This window comes from Falco rusticolus, chromosome 5 (genome assembly GCF_015220075.1).
Source record: "Falco rusticolus isolate bFalRus1 chromosome 5, bFalRus1.pri, whole genome shotgun sequence".
NCBI classification, from domain to species: domain Eukaryota; kingdom Metazoa; phylum Chordata; class Aves; order Falconiformes; family Falconidae; genus Falco; species Falco rusticolus.
The window spans coordinates 84,126,112-84,153,697 of NC_051191.1; the positions used below are offsets into that span (position 1 = coordinate 84,126,112).

Genomic DNA, 27,586 nt, shown 5'->3' on the forward strand with positions numbered 1-27,586 from the left:
TGCCCCTGGGGGGGGAACAACCCCACGCACCAGGACAGGCTGGGGCTGGCCTGCTGGGGAGCGGCTCTGCGGAGAAGGACCTGGGAGTCCTGGTGGGCAGCAAGTTGCCCATGGCCCAGCAGTGTGTGCTGGTGGCCAGGGAGGGCAATGGGATCCCAGGGTGCGTTAGGAGGAACGTGGCCAGCAGGTCAGGGCAGGTGATCCTGCCCCTCTGCTCTGCCCTGGTGAGGCTGCATCTGGAGTGCCGTGTCCAGCGCTGGGCTCCCCAGTTCGAGAGAGACAGGGAACTACTGGAGAGGGTCCAGCGGAGGGCTACAAAGCTGACTTAGGGGACTGGAACATCTCCCTTGGGAGGAAAGGCTGAGAGAGCTGGGCCTGTTCAGCCTGGCAAAGAGATGACAGAGGGGATCTTCCCAATGTCTACAAATGCCTCAAGTGCAAGTATCGAGAGGATGGGACCAGCCTCCTTTCAGTGGAGCCCAGTGACAGAATAAGGGTAACGGGCACAAACTGTAACACGAGAAGTTCCACCTGAATATGAGGAAGAACTTCTTTACCTTGAGGGTGACAGAGCACTGGAACTGGCTGCCCAGAGAGGTTGTGGAGTCTCTTTCTCTGGAGATGTTCAAAACCCACCTGGATGTGACCCTCTGCAATCTGCTTTAGGTGAACCTGCTTTAGCAGGGGTTTGAACGAGATGATCTCCAGAGGTCCCTTCCAACCCCAACCATTCTGTGACTCTGTAATATCAGAAACAGGCCAAATTAAATTATCAGGCCAGTTTACTTCAGTTCAGGTATAAGCTGAGACCAACTAATGTCTGTTCCTAAGTTTGCATCCTCAAGACCAGGAAAGCTGATATCTAGAAGGATTTTGCTCAGACTGTCATTCATAGTGTCCAAGATAAGGCCCTCCATGAGTGACCGGTTTTCAGTAAAGCCAGAGGCTGGCAGTTCAACAGATGATTGCTTAGTAGACTCACAAATTAAAGCTGGAGAGCTCATGAGGGGGGCATGTGTCACGTCACTGGATTCTGTATTGAGCAGTTCCCGAGGTGACTCAGAAAAGAGATTTTTAAGGGGCGTGCTATTAAAACCCAGCAAGTCCTGGTTCTCCTGGAGAGGCGAGAATGGCAGCTGAAGGGTTCTCACTGGGCTGAAGTCCAGCTCTTGACTTCCCCTGGGTAAGGATGCAGACTTCCAGGGGTCAAGGCCCCCCAGTGGGGAGGCAGTAGCTGCTGAGGCTTTGCTGGGTGTGGAAGAAACTGGCAATTTGGTGAATGTCTCCTTGACAGGTGTTTTAAAGGGCCCTTCTTCCCCCTGCGAGAAGCTGAGCTGTGACACGTTCTCAAGAGGATGGCTTTCCTGCAGGAAGGGGTGGTCTACCCCTAACCGGAAAGGGTCAAAGCCATTGTTTTCTGGCAAAACAAGGACAGGCTCTTCTGAGCAAGGCAGTGCTAGGCGTTGTTTCCTTCTGGATCTGCCCATTTCCCGCCTCTTTATAACTAATGTGTCAGAAACACCCTTAGATGGTGACTTCAGCATGGTGAATTGTTTTTTCTCCTTTGTGGATGAGACTGGAAGGAACAAGCCTGACTCTTCCTTTACTGTTAGGGCTGAGGCAGATGGGGACAGCCAGTCATCCAGTTGAGAGCCTTCTTCCTCCTTTATACAGATGCTCCCAGGGAAAGAAGCTGATTCCTCACCAGGCTGGGAGCTGCTCTCTTTTAGGGAATGGGTTGAGGAAAATAAGCCTTCATCACATTGACTCTCCTCCTTGACAGCAGCCACGGGTAAAGAGGATGACTCTTCTGTAGAGAGTGACATCTACAAAAAACCACAATATGATTTGCAGTCAGTAAGCAAGGATCTAACCCACTCAAAATCCAAATGATAGTGGAAGGAAGAAAGAAAGACTGACACTTAAGGATAGCAGCACAGGTAAGAGGAGGATCTTCAGAAAGCAGTAACTGTAACAACAGGTAGAGATTGATCTCTGTGTGAAGCTGATATGAAGAAGCCTACAGGTGACATGAGAAGGATTTTAGCTAAGTGACTGGAAGTCATGCCCTTCAGAGCACTTCTGCTACGAGGAGCTTCTAGTTCAGGCACGAGAGCTGAGTATTTCTCAGCTCAGAAAAGCATAACCCCTTTGATTCCTCCTTACACTATCAACAGTGGAATAACAAAAATAAATGAGGACAGATTTCCCAGAAACCAAGGAAAAAGAAAAGAAAAAACCCCAAGGTTATCAAAAGAAAAAGAGCAGAGAGCAAAGACAAGTCATAGCAGGAGAGAGCATAAAGCAGCAGGCATGCACAGGGAAACGGGATTATAGTGTAGACAGGATGGAAGAAGTTAAGGCTTTACAACGTGTAAGCATCCAAGAGCAATCAGCAAGATGCCAAAACAAAGACTGTTTAATAGCTGTTTTGCTTGAGCTCAGAATGACTGGGAGCTTCACAGAATTAGCAAACAGCATACTGAAAACCTCTGGGAAGAGACTACATGCAAATAAATGCTCTTTCAGAAAAAGTTCCCTATGTTATGTGTCTCTTCAGAGCTATCAAATCCCTGCATGTTTTAGGGGCAGGACAAAGCCATTTCTCCCATTCTTCTTTCTTCCCAACCAAGCAGCAGAGAAAAATTGTCTTGATCAATCCATAGTGCCCCTTCCTCTAGTGAGTTATAGTCACATCCTTACAGCAAGTCAACAGCAGGTAATATTTGCCCTAGAGACAGAAAAGGACAGCAAGGATTGTCACAGGCTAGTTCCTTAATGTGAGCTTAGTTTCAGAACACCTAGTAAAGATGCACAAAGGAACCACCTGAAGAACAAGATCCATAGAAATCAAGAGCTATAGAAAACAACCCACCCACCCAAAGGTGTCACCCCCACCTCCCAAAAATCAAACAAAATAACACTCAGAAAACAAGAAACTAACCTTTGGAGCAATGCGCACACGCTTGTTGCTCCAAGAAGTCTCCGAGTTGCTGAGTGATGATCCCTGTGCCATGGACAGAGGAACCTTCATAGAAGGCTGCAAGACAAGAGGCTGACTCAAAGGAAACTGGATTGGAACCAGGTAGGAGTTGATGCGAGGAAGCAAAGGCTTCATCTTTCGGCCTGGAAGGGAAAAGAATAGACACATTAGCCTCTTGCCCTTCCTCTACTACTTCTTGAAACTCAGGCATCTAACAGGAAGTCCTTCTCAATATCCCAAAATAAACATCCAACCAGACACAGGCTTACCTGCCTTCTCTGCTAATTTTGAGGATACAAATCCCAAGCCAGAGGGCCTGATCAGTGGCTGTTTTGTCTACCTTGACCTCAGCGAGGCTTCTGACACTGTCTCCCGTAACACCCCCACAGGTAAGCGCAGGCAGCGTGGGGTAGATGGGCAGACAGTGAGGTGGGCTGAGAACTGGCTGAATGGCAGAGCTCAGAGGGTTGTGATCAACAGTGCAGTCTGGCTGGGGGCCGGTAGCTACTGGTGTTCCCCAGGGGTCAGTACCGGGTCCAGTCCTGTTCAACTTCTTCATCAGTGTCCTGGATGAAGGGACTGGGCGCACCCTCAGCAAGTTTGCCGATGATGCCAAGCTGGGAGGAGTGGCTGACACACCAGGAGGCTGCGCTGCCTTCAGTGAGACCTGGGCAGGCTGGAGGGCTGGGCACAGAGGAACCTGATGAAGCTCAACAGAGGTCCTGCCCCTGGGGGGGAACAACCCCACGCACCAGGACAGGCTGGGGCTGGCCTGCTAGGGGGCGGCTCTGTGGAGAAGGACCTGGGAGTCCTGGTGGGCAGCAAGTTGCCCATGGCCCAGCAGTGTGTCCTGGTGGCCAGGGAGGGCAATGGGATCCCAGGGTGTGTTAGGAGGAATGTGGCCAGCAGGTCAGGGCAGGTGATCCTGCCCCTCTGCTCTGCCCTGGTGAGGCTGCATCTGGAGTGCCGTGTCCAGCGCTGGGCTCCCCAGTTCGAGAGAGACAGGGAACTACTGGAGAGGGTCCAGCGGAGGGCTACAAAGCTGACTTAGGGGACTGGAACATCTCCCTTGGGAGGAAAGGCTGAGAGAGCTGGGCCTGTTCAGCCTGGCAAAGAGATGACAGAGGGGATCTTCCCAATGTCTACAAATGCCTCAAGTGCAAGTATCGAGAGGATGGGACCAGCCTCCTTTCAGTGGCGCCCAGTGACAGAATAAGGGTAACGGGCACAAACTGTAACACGAGAAGTTCCACCTGAATATGAGGAAGAACTTCTTTACCTTGAGGGTGACAGAGCACTGGAACTGGCTGCCCAGAGAGGTTGTGGAGTCTCTTTCTCTGGAGACATTTACTCTGGAGACCCACCTGGATGCGACCCTCTGCAATCTGCTCTAGGTGAACCTGCTTTAGCAGGGAGTTGAACTAGATGATCTCCAGTGGTCCCTTCCAACCCCAACCATTCTGTGATGGACAAGAAAAATAGTTCTTCATACAGATCCTAGCCCTCAAGTTGGGGCAAGCACTGCTCTCATTCCACTTGAGTACCCATCCACTCTGTCTCTGCATCACATTCTCTTTCAGACATAGCAATACTACCTTCAGCTCCAAACCTGACTGTAGGGAGCCTAAAAGCTAGCAAACCTGGATAAGAATTTCCATTTTTAATCCTAAGGGAATCTGGGAGAGTGCCCCAAATTTATGGGGCTGATTCTTTTTGGCCTAGGCTCATGTAGACACTCACGTGAATTCTGGGGTTCAGTTTTGCTGCTGCTGTTGCTTCCCATGTTCTTCTGGGCATCTGGAAGATGTCTCTTTTGCTGCTGTAGTCATTGTGAAATAAGAAAGAGAAGGAGAAAAGAAGGAGTTTTAAACAGAAGAATCCATCTTTATTCTGCTGCCTCATTCAGAACTGTGCAAACAGAATCCTGTGCTGCACTAATAGAGAGAGCAGCTGTTAACACCCAGCGCTATGCTGGTTCTAGGTCTGTGCCGCTTGCTGTTTTGCAGCCATGCCATCTCAAAGCCAGCTGCCAACCAAAAGTTATGTAGAAAAAAGAGATGGCATGACAGAGCTGCTCTGGCTGTGGGTTCTACTGCAAAAGTGACCTGGTTTCGGTGTCCTTAGTGCCCAAGGAAAGGTGAATAGGACAGCTTTATTGTATATTGGATCTCTATGCAAACCATAGACCAGATAGATATTCAAGTGCAATAGCAGAAGCAACAGAGGAATCAGAAGTCTAAGCAGATGGAAAGAAGGCCAGGGCTGTAGCTGTGACAGAAAAGTGTTTGACTGGTTGCTTGCAAATCTGTCATTGTTAAAACTGCTGAACATAAGACAGACAGCAAACAGGTTCATCCTTCCGAGACTCACAATGCAGCTGAGTTCCAAAATGAAAAAGCAACAGAGAGATCCTATTTTTTTCTGAATCTGAGCCCCAGAACAGATTGGGACTGCTGCCATGGAGATGAGGATTTTACCAGAAATCTCTGTCTGGGCTTGTTTTCTGAAGCCTGTTGGTGCCCATTGCAGCCTACTTCAGCAGCAGACTTCTAGTTGCTCAAAGCTGTACAGCTCTACCAGCTAGAGAGAGATCGTATCACCTGAAGGCAGTTAACCTTTGGCTCGGTTCCTTTCCCCAAAAAGGGTGTGCGTGGAGCTGTATGACTAGGTGCAGCAGTGACCCAGTCCTCCCCTCCCCGAGCCTCTTGTCTTTTCCTTCAGTCACTGGCAAGAGCAGAATGGAAGCCCAAGCCCCAAGCTGGAGGGTAAGTCTTACTGATTCAGAGTGCTCAGGCGATGTTGGTGACCCCAAGTCCAGTGGCTGCTGGCAGCAAGGCATTGAGAGGGAGAAAAATAAGATGAAGTTATCAACCAATGGGGGGAACAAATGGGACATCTTAAAAACTCCCATAATGTGAGCAAACAAGAGTCAATCTGCCCGCCCACTGCAGAAAACAGAGAAGAGTCTAAATACACCTATACCAGACAAAAGCTTTGTTTCTCCCAGAGAATGGTACTTAGCTGCAACAGGGGCATTCCGTCCTACGACTGTCTAATCAAACAGCATAGGAATTCCTAGTTGACTTCAGTGGAAAGCTTCTCACTAGGAATTTGAATCAGGCTCATGGAAAGAAGTTGCACAAGCTCACTATTACATTTGGCACACCACCTGAAGGATAAATGCATCCCACAGAAGCTCCAGTTTATATGCACAGACACAGTACCTTTTCTTTCAAGCATCTGGCTAGCGTGGCATTTTCAAACTGGATAGTCTGTCCCATTTTCTTTGCATGAGACACTCACCTTAAATACCTGGTCCAATGTTAGGCAACGGTTTGCACCAGGGTGTAGAGTCCAGAATGAGATTTTACCATTAGCAGATGTCTCACGGACAAACATATCATGAAGGGACAGGTTGTGCCGAATGGAGTTCTGGGGAGAAAGGAGCAAGGAGGAGGTTGAAAAGCAGTTGTTTTGTTATCAGCACAGCAAGGCCTACCTCAGATGTGACTGCCCTGGCAGAGGGATTACATTCCAATGTGTAGATAACATGGACCTTCATATTCACTGCATACCCAGCCAACCCTGTCATCAGTTTCTTAATCTATTTACTCTTGAGCTCCCTACTCTTACTCCAGTGATCAAACATCCCACCATCTTGCCTAAGGGAACAGGGAACATTTGGAATGAGAGTGTATTTGAGGTGGGGTGTTTAATTTCCACCTTGCTCTGCAGGCTGGGGAACGACTTTATGTTTGCATCCAGAAGGCTTATATCACCCTGTGGCCCACAGCAACTTACAGGCCCACTTGTTACCTTCCAGCCTGGCTTAGCCACATGTTTAAAATATGGGAAATGATCCTCAATCCAGGTATAGATGTCCTTCAGAGTCATACGCTTCTTCTCAGTGCTGTTGATGGCAAACTGGATCATGGCCATGTAGGAGTAAGGAGGTCGTTGGGATACTGAATCCTGCCATGAAGAAGCGGCGGCAGCAGTAGGAATTGCAGCAGCAGGAATTGCAGCAGCAGGAGCATCTTCTTCAGTCTGAGAAACAGAAGGAATGATACACGAGTGATCACAAAGCTGACAAGAAGGGCCATAGAACATCCCTGGATCCCCAGGTTCTGCTATTCAAATGAGTAAAGGTCAAAGTCGGGCTACTTAGAGATGATGATGCCTAGTTCTAGCAAGTCTTCTGATCCATATGGATTACTTCCCTATCAAAAGTTTTAGCACATGCTCTGTTGTCTTCTCCTACTTACCTTGATTCTTTCCTGCAGAGGCATCTGGTTCTCTTTCTCCATGTCTTGCTTCACAGAACAGGGACTTAGCCCATCAGATCTCATCTTCCCCAGCCACTGGATGTTAGTGAGACTATTGTCCAACACTGAGCTCATTGTCTCGCCACTGCCTGTTGGGATAACAAGCCCATAGCTCCGCTTACTCACAAGTACCCCTCTTTCCCCTTTATCTCAAGTGCCAAAAGGAAGGCACTAGTCACACTTCTAAAAGAGGTATCCCTGCCTCAAGACAGGCACAAGGTGCTATTGCAATGCTAATGTTTCTTGTGGAAGGAATTGAACCTTGAATTCCTGATTTCATGTGAATCTGTCCAATTTCTGAAAAGAGCAGCAGCCTTAAAAGCATTCAAACCAGACATTGCTCTCAATGAAAACAAGACAATATTGATCCAGTACTTCAAGAATTCAAGTATTTTTAGTAAAAGGATGGATCTAGTATGCAGAGACCAAGGAAGGTGGTACAAACTTCAGCTGAAAGACCTAGTATAAGACCCAAGTCAGAAGCTCAGATATCTCCAGGTTTTTGAACTGCAGCAGTGAAAACTAACACAGTTTTGTTATTTCTGGTGAGGCTGGTTGTAGCAATGCAGCTATTGCAGCTGTCTATGGGTTCCTGTCAGATAGTACAAGATAAGATCTATTACAGCCCAAAAACTACATAGCCGTTCTAAGTTGCAAATACAAATTTGACTGAGCAGTGCTTCAAAGTAAAATCCATCCTACTTAACATTTATTCAGCAGCTTCATGAGACGGCCAAGTAGGAAATAAACTTGTCACTTAGTTATTAAAGGATGGGAATCATCTCTTTTTCAAAACTCCAGGCAGGTGTGTTTTGCCACTGACTATGTTAGTCTTGAATCCAGCCATCACTCTTTTGCTAAATAAAAATAAGTCTTTTGTTCTTCCAGGTTTGATTTCCTCAAGCCAGCCCTTCTTTTTTCCTAGCACTAAAGTTATGCTTTGCTGTATACCTTTATATGCCATGTCTTCCACCAAAAATATATCCACTAAGATCTGTCAGATTCGCAACATACGCATAACAATGCAAGTTATTAGAATCAAATCCATAGCTAGCTTGTAATTAATGAAATAGTTTTCATTACTACGTACTGAGATCCAAGCACTACACTCATTGGCCCACTTCACATCTCTTTGTCTATCTGTCAGGGGGGGAAAAAATGGAAAAAAGGAAGAAAAAAAAGTAAACATTACATACTGTTGCTCTCCTGTTCCTGTGCAACTGCAGAATCAGCTCCTGAATGCTGGAGCGTTATCCCTCCTGCAAGACCAGGGGTGTCTGTAACATTCTTCTGTCTTTCTTGATCATCTGTAGCCTTGGTTGCTGCACTGGGTTTCTTCTCTGATGGGAGATGTTGGGATGGTGTTGGACCTGTTGAACGGGACGTGCCCCCACTGCTGATGAGAATGAACTTGTTGGGCCCATTGTTGCCACATTCTTTTCCTTTTGCTGTTAGTGCTTCTATGATGCTCTGGATATCAGCGTTTGTAGGGATGGCCACCACTTGTGTGTTGGGCATGGTAGGATGGTCAATTATCTTTATTCCTGCTGGGAATTTCTGCAGACCACAGTCCATTTTGTCTCTGGGTTGGCTGTTGTGATGGTCCTCCTGGCTGTGCTCCTGCTTAGGAGTCTTTTCATCTTGACCACTGTTCTCATTTCTTGCTGAAGTACTGGATGCATCCTTCTGTGGGAGGGCCAGTTTCCGTCTTTTGAGAATTAAGGGCCTGCGAGGGCTGGTCCTCATTATTGATCTATACATCCACGCTCCATTGAAAGGGACAATAACAAATCCTGCAAAACAAAAGATACAACATAAGAATGCAGAGGGCAGAACAGCCAGGGAAGGTGCAGCAAATCACCACAGGCCTCCCACAGAGCTCACATTCTTGCTTGTTGCAAAGCTAGAAACAAGGAAGGAAAATAAAAAATTAAAGCATTTAATAAAACTGATGCAGCCACTGGAGAATAGTACTGTATCTCCTTTATCCACACCTTGTGTAAGCTGGACAGGACCAATATTTGCAGAGTAGATAATTTGCATCACAAGCTGGGAGCCACAGACTGCATAATAATGATGAAAACATGTATATGTGCTTTACAGAAAGGAAGACTAAGACTTAGATGTAAAGTAACTTGACCAGTATCACCCAGCAAGCTGGAGGGAAAAGAAGCTAGAACATAGAAATAGCAGTCCTGATTCTTTTATCTCATTCCTGTAACCAGCAGATCACACAACCTGAGAGAAAAGGGAGTTTAGCAGATGGTTTAAGACCTGGCAAGCAGAGATTGCCCTGAACACTTCAAAGACACACTATAAATGTACCAGAAGTTACGCACTTTAAAATAAATGTGAAGTAAATGCTTTAGTCATTCCTCCTGAGCATTTGTCAAGAGCCAGATAAATTTGTCATTGGGCAGCGTACAATTTAAACGGCAGATTTTTAGACAACAGACAATTTAAAGCAGAAAGCAGAGGAGATGAAATTCAGACATACTGCTTTCAGGGTAAGATGCAGTGTGCCCCTTCTGAGAATACCACTTACAAATATCATGCCATTCAAGAATTCAGCAGAGGCTATCACTTGCAGCAAACTACACGCAGAACAAGAATACACAAATTGTACTTATTGCTTATCATTAGGGATGGCAGACAGAATAGAAACAAATTAAAAAAAAAAAAAAAAAAAAAGGCCTTTTGCATCGGTAGACTTGACTGGGCCAGCTACTAAGCAAGAAGATTCTCAGTAGGAATCACCTCCATAGATACAAATCAGAAAGAGTGCAGCAGATAAACCCGGAGTTGATGCCCTGGGTGCAGGGAGCAGGCTGCCCTGCGCTCAGGATCAGCCCCGTAGCTGGAAGCCAGCAACGGGAACATCCAGCAGCACCCAGGGACTGCAGCACCCAGGCACACACGTGGCCCTTTGCCATCTGCTCCCCTCCCTTAGGGGGATCCCTGTAAGCTTAGGGGGATCCCCGTACAACGGCACGGGTCGCCTTCAGCCGGCTCCCACAGGCCGCACTCCCCGCGGGAGCAGCCGCTTCCTCAGGCCTCCAGCCGCTGCCCCCAGCCCAGGCGCAGCGCTGCGTGCGCAGGGCACCGGAGGTGGCGGTGGTGGGGCGGGGGTGGGGGTGCGCTAAAGGCCTCCTGGCTCCTTCACCCGCTCCAACCCCGGCCCTGCCGCCTCGCCCCGGTGCTCCCCAGGCCCCCCGCCCCGGCCCGGGCCTAGACCTCTCTCTCTCCCAGCTGCACTGCGCTCTCAGCGCGGCCCCTGCCGCTGCCCCCTGCGGGGAGGCACCGGGTACAGGGAGGCTGCGGCGGGGCCGGGGCCGGGTGCGGATGGCGACTCACCACCTCCCCGGCCAGGCGGGGGTACGGGGCGGGGGCGGCAACTCGGGCGCTTCCGGGCTCCGCCGCCGCTGGCCGGAGCGGTCGGTTCCCGGTTTGAATTTGGCGCCCGGCGACTCGTTGGCATCACGTGCCGGCTGGGGCCAATGAGCGGGGGCGGGGCGGGCCGGGGCGGGCCAATCGGCGGCGGCGGCGGGGGATAGGGATGTGCCGGCGGGCGGCGTGGGGCTGTGCGGTGCGGGCCGGGCCGGCCGGCCTGTGTCGCCCCGGGCGCTGCGATCGTACCGCTGCTTCCTGCGGCGCCCGCTCAGCCGGCGCCTGGGCCGCGGGCCCCGTCCCCTGTCCCGGGATCGCTGCTCCCAGCCCAGCGGGAGCAGCCCCGGTGGCTCCCTCAGCCGCGCCGCAGCCCTGGCCTGCGCCCGGGCGCCGGCCCCGCGTACCCCCTGGCGAGGAGCCGCGGGGTGCGGCCGTTTACCGGCTGCGGGACCCCCTGAGGAGGCCGCGCCTCGGGTAAGCGCTCGGGCTGTGGCAGCGTGGTGTGTTGGGTGAGGGAATGCCCTCCTCGGGAAGGGCTCCCGCCGAACTCCCTCGGCTGGGCCGACCTGGTGTGGAATGGAAAATTAAACTCAGTGTCGTTTCAGTTGACATATTCAGCAGGTAAAAAAACCCCTAATAAATCATGCAAGACATGCTGAGTATGGGATGGAAGTGTCAAGTATGTTCTGTATTTAAAAACTTTTAAATTCCTGAAATTAAAAAGTATAGGTAGTTAGCACCTATAAATGGAAAGGCTTCTGGTTATCTCAGGCCTGCAATGTATCTGAGCATTGCAAGCCAGTTTTACGGATTAAATTGAAAAATCAGGTTTTTTCTGACTTTCAGTTCCTAAATGTTTTTTTGTTTGTGACTGGACTACGTGCTGAGCTTATGTAAAGAAACTATTTGATAGCTGACTTGGTTCAATAAGTCAGCTACTCTCATGGCAATTGTTGTTTTCCTCTCTCCCAGAGGTTTGAATTTCCTTACAAGTTCAGTGACTGAACCTATTCTGAATATAGTTCAGTATTTATTCAGGCTTTATCACAGATGATTGTCTTTCAAATTTCTTCTAAAATATTTTAATGAAGAAAAATACCTATGTGAGTTTGCCTGTTTTGTGTATTTTAAATAGGTACTTTCATAAGAAACTAATTCTTCCAGTTATGTTGAGTCTCACCCAAAGGCCAGTTCAGAACTTCTGAGACACTTGTTTTGTTTGCATTTCTGGCTCCACCAGTGTACTCTGCTACCAGCTTTTGCAAAGCTTCGGGGCGTTGATCTGTTCCGCTGTACACTTCTAAACCTACTTGAATTTTGACAGAAGCTTCAAAAACTACTAGTAGGAAAAAGTCTGCTTAGAGAAGTGGATCCTGTACTGTACGTAAATGTTTTACTTGTTAAAACTGAGATTTGAGGTTTCTAAACAAGTCTGTCTTCAAGTCCATTTATTTGCCCTCTACAGATTTGAAAGCGCTTGACCATCTCCTTGGGGTGCCTTCCTTTTTCTCCAATTGGCTCTAGCAAGCATCATGAGGTTTCTAAGCGGTTTTACCATACCTTTTGATGCCTCCGACGAAGAAATGCACCCACAAGGCCAGGAGGGCAGAGCTGCCATTCCTGGAGAGGCCGCGCGAGGGCGCCGTCCATCGCTGTGAAACTCCGCTACGTGCGGCCGAGAATCCAAGACGCGTTCCGACCAGACCTGTAGACCAGAACACCTCTGCTGCCTGGGTTGGTATAGCTTTTCCTTCTCCCTGCGTCTCACAGCAACGTTGGTCAAGTTTCTCCTTTAGGTCTCAACAGAAAGCTAGTTATTCTGGATACCGAAAACTAGTAGCACGGACCTGAATTCATTGTAGCTGCCTACAGCATAAATAAGTGCTTTTGAGTGGCTTCAAGTTCTAACCGCAACCACTAAGGTCTTGCTTATTTGAAGGCATACAGCTGTGTGCGGTTATTTGAAGGCATACAACTGTGCGGTGTGTACTGATTAATATGACAATTTGTCTTCTGAAAAACTACTTCTCACCAGGAAAATGCTGTTTTCTATGGCAACAGAAAACCCTGCTCATAATAAACACTGGGGGAATTTTTTTATTGGCTTGCTTCAAATAACTGCTGAACTCTAAATGTTACATGCTAAAGTATTAGGCGTTTTGTTTAAATCTGACACCACTAAATTTAGTGAACATAGGCTTTCATGTCAGGGTTGTTTGTTCTAACCTGCCCTCTTCTCCATTCTGTTTTGAATAGTTTCTCTCCATGTCACTCTTCTGCTGGGCTCCATTTCTGGTCTGAAAAAAATATTCTAGGGACTGTTTGCAGTGTCCTAAAATATTCTTTATATCATGTAATGTAAAAATTTTTACTTTTTTTAAGCAAACAGGTGCTGCAAAAACAGACTGTTCCTATACAATAATAGTTATCACCTAGGGGAGCTCAGTTTAAGCGTTATTGCTGCTTGACTCTGCTCTTCACAAAGCAGGCTTAGGAAGTGTGGTTTCAAACCTCTGTGAAACATTCCTTTGTTCCTGGTTACGTGGACTTATTTTTGTAATGCCTTACCTTGAAGTAGAACATGTTAAATTTTTTTCTCATTTTTTTTTTCATATGCTTGAGACAGCTGTATGGCTTTTGAAACACTTAAGTACAGTAACTGCTGTGAAAAAGCATTCTTTTTGTTTGAAACAGATGGAAATATCCACACTGGTACTTAGCTCTTTGATTCTAAACATAGATTGATTCTAAAATTTGTTTGAAGCTATCGGCACTGAAACTGTTAGATGTTTTCTCTGTTTGAAAAGCCTGGTAGGCTTGTAACTTCTTGAAGCATCCTCTGCAGTGTCTCTGTCAACTTGTCTTGGTGGTACCGATTTTCTGCTCCTTTCTTCTTGACCTTATCTAAGTCTTTCATATCTTCTTGACAGCTAGGCTCTCCTGCATTGGTAAAGTCTACTGTACATGTTCTCTGAAACCAGGAATTAATATCCTCAAAGTCAGTGGTTCACCTATGTTCTTTTAGGTATGTGCCAGGATACATTATCAAGGAATCATTTCTTCCCCCCACCCTACCCCCACCCTCCATACAAAGTCTTTGCATTCAAACAGTTCTGCTGTACAGCAAACGATCACTATCCTTTATTGAACTGCGGTTAGTTTTTTTGAGGGACTGTGTAGTAGTAACAGGCATGATGGAAGGGATCTGCAGTGATTGTAGCTAGAACAGTTTGCTGTGCTCTAGGGAAAAACAAATTGCAAGAAACGGAACCTGACTCTTTTTGTTGATATCCAGGAAGATAAAGAATACTGTAATAGAAGGATTTCCAGGTTTTGAGTAAGTCTGGAATCTTTCAAAGAAATAGATTGTTGAGCTTTGACCATCTTCTATAGAAAGCCAATTTTAGAAGTGGCTTCTGAGTGATCAGTTATTCCAGAATACAGAGCTTAACTATGTTCTGAAGTAAAGATTTTTTGAGGGAATATTGTGAAAGCCATGTTAACATGATCTAAGGTGATGGAGCTAAGTGAGCATCCCCTAAATAACTTCATATTGCTCTCAGTTCAACCTCTACCTATTCAGGGAGACTGAAGACGTAGTTCATTGAATCTATTCACAGCTATGTTAAGACACAGAAAGAAGCTGGATCCAGGTTTGAACCTTTTTAAATCTGTAGGGGTTACAGGAGTAGACACCAGTTAAGACTTTTCCTTAGAACCTGGATCTTGAGTTCTTTTTAAGCTACCAAAGAATGGTTCACCTGCACCTCAGTGTTGAAGTTCAGAGGTACCTCCTGCTTAGTAGTTTGGTTAGTGACTGATTAGCTTTGCTACAGACCAGATTCCCCACTTAATGAACACACTGAAAAAAGATGGGATAGGTGAGGGAGTAGTATCAGGTTGGGATTCCTTTGTCTGGATAATTTTTTTTTTTTCTTATTACTACTTCTTTCCCTTCAGGTGTGCCCACAATTCGAAACAACCAAGTCAGTGGTGTTGAAAGCATGCCAGAAGCAGCATCGTGGTCCTCGGAAACTCCAGAATCAGGATGCCAGCCACAGTTTGCTTCATGCAGGAGGAGCTTGTCGAAGACCTATAGCCTGCAAATTTCCTCCTTTAACTTTTGAAAATCAAGAAGGATATGCAGTCCACCCCCCGGATCGTCCAAATTACTCAAAGAAGAACAAAGAGTGCTCTCACAGCCAGTCCAAGAAAGAGACAGCAGCAAATGCCAACATTCAGGTAAACAGTCTGGAGAACTGTGAAGAAACACCTTTGCCATCGGCTCCCTGGCCTGTGGAGCCAGAAGTCTTCAGTCCACCTGATACAGAGACTACACAGGTGCTGTCCATAATGAATGGGTGGTGTGGCAGCACTCTGCCACAGACAAGTAGCCATGCCTGGCATCCAGAAAAAGAGCTGGCATTTGGCACCGATGCCTGTGTGCGAGGGGAGTCACCAGAGGTCCTGGTTACAGACACTCCCGAGCACGAGTACGGAATAAAGGTTACGTGGAGACAGCGGCCTCACCTAATGAAATACCTGCAGGAGAGAGGGAAGCTGAGTGCTGCTGACATACTGGTGAAGGCAAACCTCGAGCTCTCAAGGACACAGGCCAACGTCTGACTTGGCGGGAGCAGGCATTTTCTCACATGCAAAGACACGTCCGACTAGACAACTACTCCCGGGGATGAAGAGGGGGGGTGGCTTAGGCCGAGACCTGCGCTCCGCTCTTCCCGGTGCAGGGAAGGTGGGATGTGTTGGGCCGGGCCTCCCTGGGGCATGAGGTGGCTCCGAACTGCGCTTTCTAATCCACGTGGCTCCCTGCAGGCGCCGTTAGGCCAAGCCCGGCGGCAGCGGGGCCCCCGCGCGCCCCGAGCGGAGGAGGGCGGGCCGGGCCAGGGCTCCGCCAGAGGGCCTCGTCCGCGCATGTGCGGGGCTCGCCCCGCCCCGCTGGGGGAGGCCGCGGCCAATGGGCGTGCCGCATGCTGAGCCGCCGGCCAATGGCGCCGCGGCTCAGTACCGAGTTCCGTTGCCACGGGTAGCGGCGGGGCCGGGGCTGGGCGCGGCGGCCCCATAGCAACGGCGGCGCCGGCGATGGAGAGCGCGAGGGGCCGGGGCGGCCCCGCCGGCGGCAGGTGAGAGGGGCCCGGGGCGGCGGGACCGCTCCAGTGCCCGGCCCGGGCGCTCACCTCGGTGTGGTGAGGGCGGCCCGGGGCGGCGTTTCCCGGCCCGGTTCCACCTTCCGCCGGGTGGGCGCCGTTTCGAGGAGGCGGTGTCTCCGGGCGCAAACCGGCCAGGTCCGGGTTACCCGGCTCTGCGCGCAGCTCTGCCTCCCGTCGGGACCGGGACCGGGACCGGGCCGGGGGGGAAGCGGGGGCTGCCCGGGGCCGGGGCGTGCCCGCGGCCGGCAGAGCCGTGTGCCGGCGCTGCCCTGGCAACGTTCGCTCCCAGCGGGCGCAAAGCAGCCGGTTAGAATCCTGGTGTGTTTCATGTGCTGCTCTCTTCAACGTGATGTATTATATATCACCTAAATACCTGTAGATTAAATTTGGTTTCTGGGATCTCGGTCCGTGCTGCTCGTTTCTAGGTGTTGCTGGGAAGCGGTTTTGCTCTGTTCCGCTCTTTCTGACGGAGCTCTTGGGGTGTGTGGTAACATGCTCCAAATGCTGTGGCAGGAAAGAGAGGAATAACTGAAAGGAGCTTAACCGATGTAATAGGAAAACTGACTGTGAACTTCAGAGAAGAGATTTTTGGAAAGAGATTATGTCAGTGGCACGTGAGTGAGTCAGAACTGAAATTACGTGACATCAGATTTGAGGATACAGGCAGGGAGAATGGGTTTTGACAGAATTAGTGTGACTGAAAACCCAGGAAAACCAATTTTGTGCCTCTGATGTTTAGACAGGGAAAGGAAAAGCAAGGAAAGGGCAAAAACTACTTGTCATAGTTGAACTATAACAAACGCAGTGTAGAAGAGATACATTATTTATGACATAGGCTTGGTAATTTTAGTTGAGGGGGGGGAAAGAGGCACCAGAGTTAGAAGTGATCCTGTCATTGCTTGGGTCCACCGAATCTACTGCGACACATTGGAAGATGACTTCTTTGTGCAGACTTCAAAGGCTGAGGTTTGTATAGCAATTTTGGAAACTATTCCTGAAAAGCTGATGCACGTAAGTTTCCTTGCATAGATACCAGCCCTTTAGGTTTCACGGAGTGGAAGCTACAGGAAACGATGCTGCTGTTCTGGTAACAGTTGTACAATTTCTTTCTACTAAGAAACTTGGTTTGCATACACTTCTATGGGTGCCTCACAGAAACAGCCTAATGGTTGATGTGATAGCTGCTTCCCTCCCACCCTCAGTTTATTAAACAAACAATTCATTTCCTTAACTTTCTTAATTTCTGTCGTTAAAGAAAGAAAACTAGAATACATGAACCTAAATGAAAATATGCAGGTTTTAAGTAAATCATTAAGGCCTGTTTTTTTAGGGGCTGACTCTGAACTTGGAATGTTCAGCAACACTATAATGAACTGCAGGAAGACAAAAGACGGTATTCTTAAGAAGGATCTGATTTTCCTGAGAGAAGAATAGTACAATTATCTGTAAATCATGAATTTAATCATTAGAACTCTTGTCTGGTAAAATAATTGTTACTTGTCCAAACAGGTTTTGGTATACAAAAAGTAAATGTGGTGCATGGGGTAACTGGCAGTTTGTAGCAATGAGGTAACTGCCTATAAAGTTTAAAAAAACTGTACTTGAGAGGCAGTTAGCAGCTTTTTTTTTTTTCCTCTGAGGTAGAATACCTTTACTATTGAGCAATATGTAAAATAGACATTAAGATATTAAAAAGTTTGTTTTTTCTGGTGGACAGAGGTGAAGGGAACAAGTAAAAAAAAAATGCATGTGGTTTTGTAAATGTGCTGTGGGATACTTGATGATGGATAGACAGCTGAGACATCCCGGTAACAGGCTGTTCCTTGAAACTATGGTGTGTTAACCTATCTTCCATTTGAGGTGGCTGCAACTGAAATTGCTCAAGGTAATTTTAAAGTTTGACTTTCGGGTAGACATGGCACAACTGTCAGTGCTTTAGAAAACGGTAAGGTTGATGGTGCTGTTTCATAGTTCTGATAAGTGCTTTGCCTTCTCTCTTCATTTGGGAATGTCTATTCTGAGACAATATGAAATTAATAATGTTGAATACAGAAACGTTCAGATAAAAGTAATTGTAAATCACTGTAATATTTTAAAAAATTGAGAAGGAATTGGGTTCTTGTGGTAGCGCATACTTTAGAATCTTGGAGACTGATGAACTTCACCTTTTTGCACACTAATTGTACAGTGTACAGGAATACTTAAAGCTTCCCACATGCTGCCTTCCAAATGTGCTTCAGCTTCTGACTTGCAGATGTCATGTATGAGGAACATAACTTTCAAGGTGCAAAAATCTTGACTGAGTCTACAGAAACAACACAAAAAACCTGGGTGTCAACTACAGCAGTCCCTCCCATAATGTGGATGCTTCTTGGGTGACTAGACACGCATGAATTAGGGGGTTTCAGTTTGTGAACTCAGGAGCTCTGGGATACTTCCACAGTGTCTTCAAAAGGTAATGAAGAAAAAGGGCCTATTTTCAATAAGCTCACTTTTCAAAAGATGATGAGCCCATGGACTGAAAAAGGTTCAAAAGTAATTTCATATATTGTTGTCCGGCCAAAAGCCCTTTCCGTATTTGAAAAATGGTAGTGTAGTTGAGGTTATCAGGAATCTTGGTAGCTGCTGGACTTGACTGTTTTGTGTAGTTGCACTTTAATTATAATTTTGTTGGGGGGAAAAAAGACAAAATTCTTTGCTAATGATTTTGGCTGTACGTGTAATCCAGAGAAGACAGAGAAGTGTAAGTTACCTTTTAAAAGCCTATCAGCATCTCTGTTAGTCCTTGGGTATATTTTTCTGGCCCCGGGTGACCTTCTTGAAATCAACAAGCAGTGTTTTGTAAATTCCAGGATTTATAATTCTGCAAACCTTATCCTTAGATAAGAGAATTGGCTTAATATCTTGTTTGCTTTATCCCTTTCAAGTCTGAACAGTATAACAAGATATCTATCCAAAATTATATAATTCTGTAAATATTTTATAAATGTGGCTGAGATGTACTCTTACAAGTACAGTTTTGAAACAAAAGAAAACCTTTTGTGACTGCAATTTGAAGCTGCTGCTGTCAGTGTGAATGAAGAAGGAATCATCTTACTTAAGATGTAGACAGCAGTGGCAGGAGGGGAAAAAAGTAGCAACGCTGTTGTTACCTCTCACTAAAATTTCCAACTACAACTTGAAACGCACTTGGTAACTGCAATTGTTATAACAATGAAAGTTGTCTTAAAGCTACACTTTGATTTGTCTCTTCAGTTTCTAGAAAGTTCTTTTCCCATCTCTTACGATTTAGAATTTAGGTTACTGATGACACATCTTTATAGAGAAAAATATTATTTTTCTCTTCTGGGGTTTTTTTTTTGGTTGTTTTTTTTTTTTTTTTTCAACCACTGTTGGTATGGCATCTATAGGAGGGACAAGTGCACTGATTTCAACGGAATTATTACTTTGTATGTGTGAAAACTTCCTGCAACCAGACTTGCACTGGGATAACTCCAGACTCTTGTTCTGTCACTGAGGCACAGCTGGGTGATCTCCAAAATAAAACTGTTGATTGTGTTGTAATTGGGTCATGGGATGAATTCTCTTCTAAATGGATTTGCTGATATGCCTAGAGCTGTTGTCTTAGACTACATCAAGAACATTTACCCTTATTCCAAGTGTTGTTTAAAACATATTCTGTGGGATGTTAGAACTCTTACTGCCTGTGTTACTGTAATAGAAGTCTGTGTTCACTTCTGCACTCCTTTCACATTTAGCATTTTTATGTGAAATCTGAGCTAAAAAAAGAACAAGTATCTAAATCTAGCAGCAGTGTCTTGCTAAGTCACCTAGTTTGGGATGGAAGTTAAATTTTGCTGTTTTCATCCCTAATGGCTTCCCCTTTCAATTTTTTTGGAAAAACTGGGCTGGGATTAGTCGTCCACAATCGGTTCTAGAGTGTCAGTTTAGAAAACTTCATTTACGTTCCTTCCTCCATTTTTAGGTTGAAAGACTATAAAACAAGTGCAATTTGTGGCATAGAAGTATGTAATTATTATCAGGGAACTTATGAGTTTTGCTGTTTAGTCTGGGTTAAGCATACTGTGTGCTATTTAACTGCTGACTTTGTTGCTAGGAGAGAATAGCAACTGCTTTACCTTTCACTGGTTCATGTTGTAATGGGGTACGACAACAAAAGTGACAGACAGGGTTAAATAATTCACAAACAGAAGATGAGGGAAGAGCAACTGATGTAATCTACCTGGACTTATGGAAAGCTTTTGATGCTGTCCCATGCAACATCCTTGTCTCTAAACTGGAGAGACATGGATTTGACAGATGGACTGCTCAGTGGATAAGGAATTGGCTGGATGGTCACACTCAAAAGAGTTGCAGTCACCAGTCTCCACTTGGACATTGAGCTGTAGATGAATGGTTCCTCACGGGTCTGTACCGGGACCAGTGCTGTTCAACGTCTTTGTCAGTGACATGGACAGTGGGATCAAGTGCACCCTCAGCAAGTTTGCCAGTGACACCAGGCTGAGTGGTGCAGTTGACATGCTGGGTGGAAGGGATGCTATCCGGAGGGACCTCGACAGGCTTGAGAGGTGGGTCCGTGTGAAACTCATGAAGTTCAACAAAGCAAAGAACAAGGTCCTGCACCTGGATTGGGGCAACCCCCAGTGTCAATACAGGCCAGGCAGAGAATGGATTGAGAGCAGCCCTGAGGAGAGGGACTTGGAAGTGCTGATGGAAAAAAAGCTCAGCATGGCCTGACAATGTGTACTTGCAGCCCAGAAAGCCAACGGAATCCTGGGCTGCATCAGAAGAAGCCTGGCCAGCAGGTCAAGAGAGGTGATTCTTCTGTTCCACTCTTGTAAGACCCCACCTGGAGTGCTGTGTTCAGCTTGGGCCCCAAACGTAAGGAGGACATGGACCTGCTGGAGTGAGCCCAGAGGTGATCGAAGGGCTGGAGCACCTCTCCTATGAAGACAGGCTGAGGGAGTTAAAGATTTCATCTGGAGGGGGCCTTTTAATACTTAAAGGGGGCTTATAAGAAAGATAAGGACAGACAATAAATATAGTAGGGTCTGTAGAGATGGGGCAAGGTGTAATGGTTTGAAGCTGAAAGAGGGTAGACTTAGACTAGTTATTAGGAAGAAATTCTTTACTGTGGGGATGGTGAGACACTGGAACAAGTTGCCCAGCGAAGTGGGTGCTCCATCTGTGGAAGTAAGTGTTAAGGCCAGGTTGAATGAGGCTTTGAGCAACCTGGTCTAGAAGGTGTCCCTGCCCACGGCGGGGGGTTGGAGCTAGATGATCTTTAAGGTCCCTTCCGACCCAAACAATTCTATGATCATAGGGGTCAGAATTCTAAGCCCCTGTGGAACTTTGCTCTTTCCTTGGCTAGGGCAATTTCTATAAATTAAATGACCCTGGGGTTTTGGAGAGTGTGGTTGAGAAGACATTAAATAGAAAGATGGTCTTCTGCTTATGGAATAAATGTCTCTTTCTTTTCCTTAGCAGAAACCTAAGTTTCATAAAATTCACCTGAATAAACATGATTTTGGAAGCATAGCATTCTGCATTTGTATTGGTGGTTAAAAGCTGAAAAGTCTTTTACTTGGGAAGTCACCAGCTGTGAACTCTCAAAGGAATGTGCCTGGCAGGAGATTCCTTGTCTCCCTTTTCTTAAAATAAACCCCCATTTTAAAACCCCCTGTTTTGCTACACACCATCCCAGCATCTGTGATGGCTTTAGTAGTTAACGGCCCGTGTGGATTTCTGGCTCCTCTTGGCCTTCCTTCCAGAAAAAGAACACTCCTTTCATGTTAGGTATGCCATAATGAGTTACTTGAGACTTTTCTGGCTAAGGAAAACAGGCATCTACTTTCTGTTCTGGATAGCGTAGTAGAGAATAACACAGGCTTTTCTTTGCATTATTCTTTATAGTCCATATAGATCTACTAGCTTCTGTCCAGAGAGTGCTGCTTTATTTTCATTGCTCTGTTTCCTTGTTCCAAATAGGAGCAGCTAATCTTTGGTACCTGGTGAATGGCGTATGAAACGCCAATCGGTACAGTAGTCAAAATAGTTCTGAGCTCAGAATTTAACGTTTTTGTGATGCGTGTGTTCTTGTTGCATTTTCTTGTAACAGCCTGTATTCTTTATTGTGATCTAGTTTATTAGATGTTAGACTCAAGCTCTAAATTACCTCCTTCTTGTGATCTCCAGAACTCAGAGACAGAATCATGGAGGCTGGAAGGGGCTTCTTGAGATCATCTGGTCCAACCCCAATGCTCAAGCAGGGTCAGCATGGGCAGGCTGGGTTGCACGGGATGATGCCCAGTTAGGTTTTGGGTATCTCCAAAGATGGAGACTCCCCAGCCTTCCTGGGCTGTGTGTTTTGGTTTGGGTGGATTTAGGCACATCTCTACTCCGTGTGACTTCAAAGAGAAGTAACTAATAATTCCACATTGAAGTTCTGTTTTTAAACTCAGAGGTAGGTAGAAGCAGAAGTTTTAAAGGAGTGACTTGCTTTTGTGTTTCTTTAGAATCTTCTTTAGTAAGTTGTAAATTGTTCAGATAATTGCTACAAGTTACTGGCAGGAACATGCAGTGCCTAGAGGATTCAGGTGTATTTTAAAGTGGAGTAGGACATACAGATCTAGCCCCACGCCACCCTGGTCTGGTAGCTGACTATTATTCTTACTCTCTTTATACTTTTCAAATATTCTGAGATAAGTCGTATTCAGTCTATATCATGTGGGACAGAATTTGGGTATTAAAGCATAGCCAAGGCAGTCTGTATTCACAATAATTTATTCACTCATTCAGAATTGCTTCCAAAATTAAGTGTTCACTGTTACCATGTCATTGTTCCCGTAATACTGTTCAGTAGGTGAAAAACTTGCTGAATTTGTGAAACCTTTCTCGAAATGGTGTGCTATTGGCATTAGACATCTGTGTGTGTTTGGTGGTGGCTGGAATCAAAGGTAAAAGGGATCTCACTGGAGAAAGGATTCTTTTTGTAAAAAAGGCAGGCAGAGGCCAAAATTTGCCCTTATTGAAACATCGACTGCTTGAAAATAACATAACTGAAATGTTGATGCAACCTGAGCTGTCACTTGGAAATGGGTGTGTCATTTTATGGATGGTTCCCAGCAGATCCAGTGTACCTTGGAAGACTTACTGGTAGTTAATTTAATTATGAAGGAAAGAATATCCCATGTTTGCCAACCTCCCCCCCGCCCCCCTTTTCTGCCTTGGAGAGGGAAGAAAAATGTGATGATGTCCTCACTCCTATGGATGCTATGTTATGCATTTTCCCAGAAATGAAAAAATTCCTTGTCAGTTGCAAGGAAAGCAGATGGGACTCCTCCCTTTTGTGGATTGGAAGGGGCATTACAGATAAATTTTTGCTCCTCAACCAATTTCCAGAGACAGTATTGCAATTTTTGTTTGGAATACCTTTTGAGATCTAAGAATCCTTCTTCAAATGATCTCTTACCTACAGCTTCTGTCTTCCTTCATAGCTGTAGTTCAGATGAGGAGAACAATTCTCAGGAAAGTTCTTTGGAGAATTAAGAGTGAAAACCCTTTTGTACCAGCTGACTCTACATTTCTAAAGGAAGTTGCTTTTACTTGCACTTCTACAGCTAAAAATAAAATCTAGCGGAAAAAGATGTGTGCCACAAGCCACATTCTTTTCATTCCCTAATTCTTAAGATCTGGGAGTATTGCTCAGAGCCATAACTGCTGCTACCACATTAATAAACTGTCCTGCAAGGGAAAGGGAGTTAAGGAGCTTTGTTCGACTCTTGATGGAAGCAGCTCTCTGTAGAATGAGAAATGGAACATAAGATATTGGGAATTTTGGGACATTTGTGGATGAAAATGGTGTTTGTTGTGCCTTGGAGTTCCTTTAAAGGAAGTAGAACAGTGAAACCGACTAAAAAATTAAGGATGTTGATTGTTAATGTATAGATTCGTGTTCCTATCACTACTGAAAAAAATGCGTTTGTTGAAAGAAGAGTTTGTGTCAGACTGATACAAAATATCAAGCTTGTTTGTAGCAAGGCAGGGTAAACTCAAAATGTGATCCAGTTTAAAATGAGCTAAATGTTTCTGCTGGATGCTTTCCCTGAATCTCTCAGCCAAACTATAGAGTATCTGAATTTTTAGTACCTTCCCTAGAGCTGTGCACAAACAGGTGATACTTAATGAATGTCCCTCGTCAAGAATTCAGTGCATATACAGTGCTAATATATGCCTTAAAGAAGCTTCTAACAGTTAAAAAGCAAAACAAGCTATCTTTCCTTCTCTTGAGTCAGATTTGCTTTTAAGGTTGGGGTGAGGTCTGTTTCTGTCAGCTAGTCTGACCTGCTTAAAAGAGGCCAGAGACCCTTACTCTTTATTTATCAAATCTGTAACTACTTGAATTGTAGAATAGATTTAGCTATCTAGGAAACTTTTAAGTCTGCAAGGCTTTGCTACGTTACTTGTTTAGGATGAAAATTTGAGTACAGTGTTTCTTTAGTGGATGTATCTTTTTTGTTGAGTGCAGGAAAAACTATCTTGAGGGTTTTTTCCTTTAACATATTTCATGTTTGTCCAGTGAATTCTGGTCTTGCGGAACATTTTCTCTATACAGGCTGCTCCTCTTGTGGCTCTTCTTGCTTTCTCTGATTGTTGCCTTTTACTCACAGCTGCAACCAGTCAATTCCTTGCAACACTAGTCCATAATAAAGGCAACCTTTTATTTGCCTTTTTACAGCTTCAATAGTCAGAATATAAAAGGGACTTAATAGGTCCCTTGATAAAACTTGAAAGAAGAATTCTTAGCTCTCCCATCTGGGATAACCATACCTGACATCTGAGATAGACTGTAGCCTTCCTCTATATCAGCTGGTTTTAGTGTAATAATATTCAACCTTGATTAAAACCTGTTGTTTTCTGTTGAAAATCCACTCCATTATGTGTCCCAATGGTTAATTAGTCACAGTGTTAAATAAAAATTTTACTTGCAGTCTGAATTTGTTTAACTTCAGTTATGCACGACTGAATTTTGTTGTCTTCTCTCTCATCAATAGTAATTTGTGGCCTCAAATCCATGGAATACAGTGGAGTGTATTGATTCATTTTCTCTTGAATAAACTGTAGGATGCATTCGAATCTTGTTAAGAGGTACCTTTTCCAGTCCTTGGACAATTTGTTCAGCTTTCTGCTGAACCCTCTTCAGTTCTTCAGAATCCTTTCTCTTGTGTAGACTTCAGACGGAACGGGAAGACCATTTTTAGACTGGTGGATTGCTTGCTTTCCTATTTTCTACGTTCCCCTGCTTTAATATCAGACTCTTTCATTATTCTCAAAGTTGCATTATACTGTGAATTTGTATTTGGCTGATGCAATGGTAATTACTGCCAAATGCTTAGGACATAACTATTTTGGGTTTTCTAAGTAAAATATATTCAGGAATGCAGAGAAGTTGCAATGAAAACTGGAGTGTCAAGTCTGCCAATCCATATGTACGCTTTGCAACATAGTTTGTAATTCCAAAATTGCAGCGTGTAATTGAAAAACACGTCCATTCTGAAAGAGCTGTCAAGAGATGTAGTGTGCCTTTTTTTACAGAAACTAAAATAAACTGCATAAAAATGAAGCCTTAATTGCATATATGAACATCTGTTAAATATCTTGTGACCTCTTCATTGTGGTTAGGTTTGATATTCTGAAAATGGTTAGGAAAGGCCAAATACCTCTACGGTAAATTTGTTGTTCATATTCCTATTGCAAGTTTGATTTCTGCTTATGATATGAAAACAAGGCTCATTCTGATGTCAGCAGGAATTTGAGGTGGCATCAATTAAAAATAAAGCATTCTGCTTCATGTTGGTCTACGCTGAATCTGGATATGGATCTGCAAGGAGGAATGGATCTGTGTCTCGCTGTCTTCTCCCACATTCAGATACGCCGTTGTATCTTCTCAGCTGAGTGTTTTTTGTTAAATAGTTGCTTTCCCACCCTCATTTTTATTCTATATCTTGGATAATCATTAGTCTTCACTTCTGTGTTATATTCTGGGTCCCTTTTCCTTTCTGTGGCATGTATCTGTTGGGCAGCTTTAGCAGGAGAGCTGCTGAATCCTGGTAGATGTAGCAGAGGAGTCGGTGGGCAGGGTCTCCTGTTCTGCTCTGCTGCAGCGGCTGGGAAGAAGATTGTGGCAGGCTACCTGAGGATTTTCAGTTCTTACTTATCAAAGGTAAACCGCTGCTTTGGTGGTTGAGGGTTGGGGTTTTTTTTTTCCCCCTGTTTTGAACTGTGGTGTTGTAGCTATGGAAATGCTGCTGATTTTTCCTGTTCCTACTGGATTTTTAACTCCTCTTACTGCATGTAAAGCCTTCAAGTAGAAAAGCATAGCATCACATAGTGGGTTTGCGTGGGCACGTCCGAAGAGCACTTAGATGTGCTGGTCTGTGTAGTCTGTCCGGCTGAAGGAGGATGGGTGTTCGGAGCCTGCAGCTGTATTAGCACACTGCTTGCATTCCTTTGTGGTGAGCTGGGGGAGTGACTCTGGCACAGCCTTTTCCTGTAAGGTCTGCAATAACACCAGCCCCGTGCTGGTGGGTAGAAAAAACACTGAAGTGTGTCTATGTGTGGGAAGCTCTTTTTTTGTCTGGTTATTATGTTATACTTCCAAGATGACCAAGTGGTGGAAGGAAGGTTGCAGGAGGAGTAAATAAAAAGTGTAATTTTTTTTTTTTTTTTTAGCTACAGTGCCACAGTGCTTATGGCTTTAATTGTTTCTTGCTCCACATGTGAATCCTTGCACCTTATAATGGGAAGGATTGACATCTGCTTTCCTTCTGTAGCTTGCTACAAGGTGATTTTGGTCTGTGTTTAATGGTAAATTGTAAAAGAGAACAATCTCCTTATCTTCATCAAGCTCTGTGACCTGTTAGAATCTTTACTATTTCAACCATATTTGAGCCTCAGTTAAGCAATTGGAGGTGAGGCATTGTGTAATCTGTGTTATGGTCCTGTTCCCATAGTCTTCAGACATGTCTTTGTCACATAACTTTATTCCAATTCGGGTAGAAAACAATTAAAAAATACAAAGTAAATACTTTTGATTGCAGATTTCCACAAGGCGTATATTCAAGACCTAATATTTTGGTGTTTTGCCATCTTCCAAGTAAAAAGGAAAACCTGGAAACTTCTTTCCAGAAGCGGTAGTCTTTAATTTTTATTTTCTCAAGAGGAGACTCAAATTGTTGGGGATGCATTTTCTATTAGGAAAAGCAACAAAATCACACACAGTAGCTTGTACCTACACAGGACACCTTTGTAGTTCTTTTTAATTAGATTTATGGACACATTCATATATAATCTTAATCAGAGCTACATAGATTGCTTTATAAACAAACTCCTGGCTGCAATTAACAAATGTTACCTCTTTAAGTCAGTAGGTATATGAAAACAAAAGCAGTATTCCCCTCCCCCTTCTTTTTTGGTCGTGAATATTTTAGCTGGAGCTTTCAAGCATTTTTCAGACTTTGTCAAAGATGGCTTTTTCAGTCACCTCTATGCTTTAAATAAAAAGCATGTCACATTTTAACTTCATGTTGAAGTTTCATAAGGCAACGCATGTATATCTCGCTGCACTCGGGAGATATGTTTCTGCATGTTTCTTTCTTAAATTGTGAATGTTTCCAGGTGGAGTTACTTTAACTGTTGCTGAGGGG

At 45.2% G+C, this 27,586-nt stretch overlaps 3 protein-coding genes across 6 annotated transcripts in view; 2 read left to right on the plus strand and 1 right to left on the minus strand.

Moving 5' to 3' along the window:
* Positions 1-669: 669 nt before the first annotated feature.
* Positions 670-10,760, minus strand: FOXM1 (forkhead box M1). 3 transcript variants are annotated; one of them, XM_037389984.1, is made up of 9 exons: positions 10,663-10,760; positions 8,505-9,101; positions 7,249-7,397; positions 6,800-7,030; positions 6,287-6,415; positions 5,760-5,804; positions 4,724-4,802; positions 2,945-3,126; positions 670-1,826 (listed from the first exon to the last, which is right to left on the minus strand). In XM_037389984.1, the coding sequence occupies exons 2-9, from the start codon at positions 9,067-9,069 to the stop codon at positions 783-785; spliced, it is 2,424 nt and encodes an 807-aa protein (XP_037245881.1). In that variant the 5' UTR covers positions 9,070-9,101; positions 10,663-10,760; the 3' UTR covers positions 670-782. The 3 variants fall into 3 exon arrangements, with proteins under 3 accessions (XP_037245881.1, XP_037245879.1, XP_037245882.1); XM_037389982.1 differs by having other exon boundaries at positions 5,760-5,807; XM_037389985.1 differs by lacking the exon at positions 5,760-5,804.
* Positions 10,761-10,903: 143 nt separating this feature from the next.
* RHNO1 (RAD9-HUS1-RAD1 interacting nuclear orphan 1) lies at positions 10,904-19,424 on the plus strand. Its single transcript, XM_037388860.1, has 3 exons — positions 10,904-11,169; positions 12,161-12,429; positions 14,656-19,424. Exons 2-3 carry the CDS (start codon positions 12,262-12,264, stop codon positions 15,319-15,321), a joined length of 834 nt encoding a protein of 277 aa, XP_037244757.1. The 5' UTR covers positions 10,904-11,169; positions 12,161-12,261; the 3' UTR covers positions 15,322-19,424.
* TULP3 (TUB like protein 3) overlaps positions 15,753-27,586 on the plus strand; it is a 33,112-nt gene continuing 21,278 nt past the window's right edge. The window contains exon 1 of one of the 2 annotated variants that reach the window (XM_037388857.1): positions 15,753-15,833. In XM_037388857.1, coding sequence (XP_037244754.1) covers positions 15,793-15,833 — 41 coding nt within the window. In that variant the 5' untranslated portion in view covers positions 15,753-15,792. Of the gene's footprint in view, positions 15,834-16,735; positions 16,827-27,586 lie in introns of those variants that run through there. The other variant, XM_037388858.1, reaches the window with a different exon arrangement.

What these genes read in the sequence shown, in the direction of transcription:
- RHNO1 (XM_037388860.1), top strand. Translation starts at nt 12,262, where the DNA reads ATGCCTCCGACGAAGAAATGCACCCACAAGGCCAGGAGGGCAGAGCTG. An exon ending in AGAACACCTCTGCTGCCTGG is followed by an intron (nt 12,430 to 14,655) that starts GTTGGTATAGCT and finishes CTTTCCCTTCAG; the next exon opens with GTGTGCCCACAATTCGAAAC.
- FOXM1 (XM_037389982.1), bottom strand. Translation starts at nt 9,069, where the DNA reads ATGTATAGATCAATAATGAGGACCAGCCCTCGCAGGCCCTTAATTCTC. An exon ending in CATTGGACCAGGTATTTAAG is followed by an intron (nt 5,808 to 6,286) that starts GTGAGTGTCTCA and finishes CCTTGCTGCCAG; the next exon opens with CAGCCACTGGACTTGGGGTC. An exon ending in AACTGAACCCCAGAATTCAC is followed by an intron (nt 3,127 to 4,723) that starts GTGAGTGTCTAC and finishes TTTCCCTTCCAG; the next exon opens with GCCGAAAGATGAAGCCTTTG.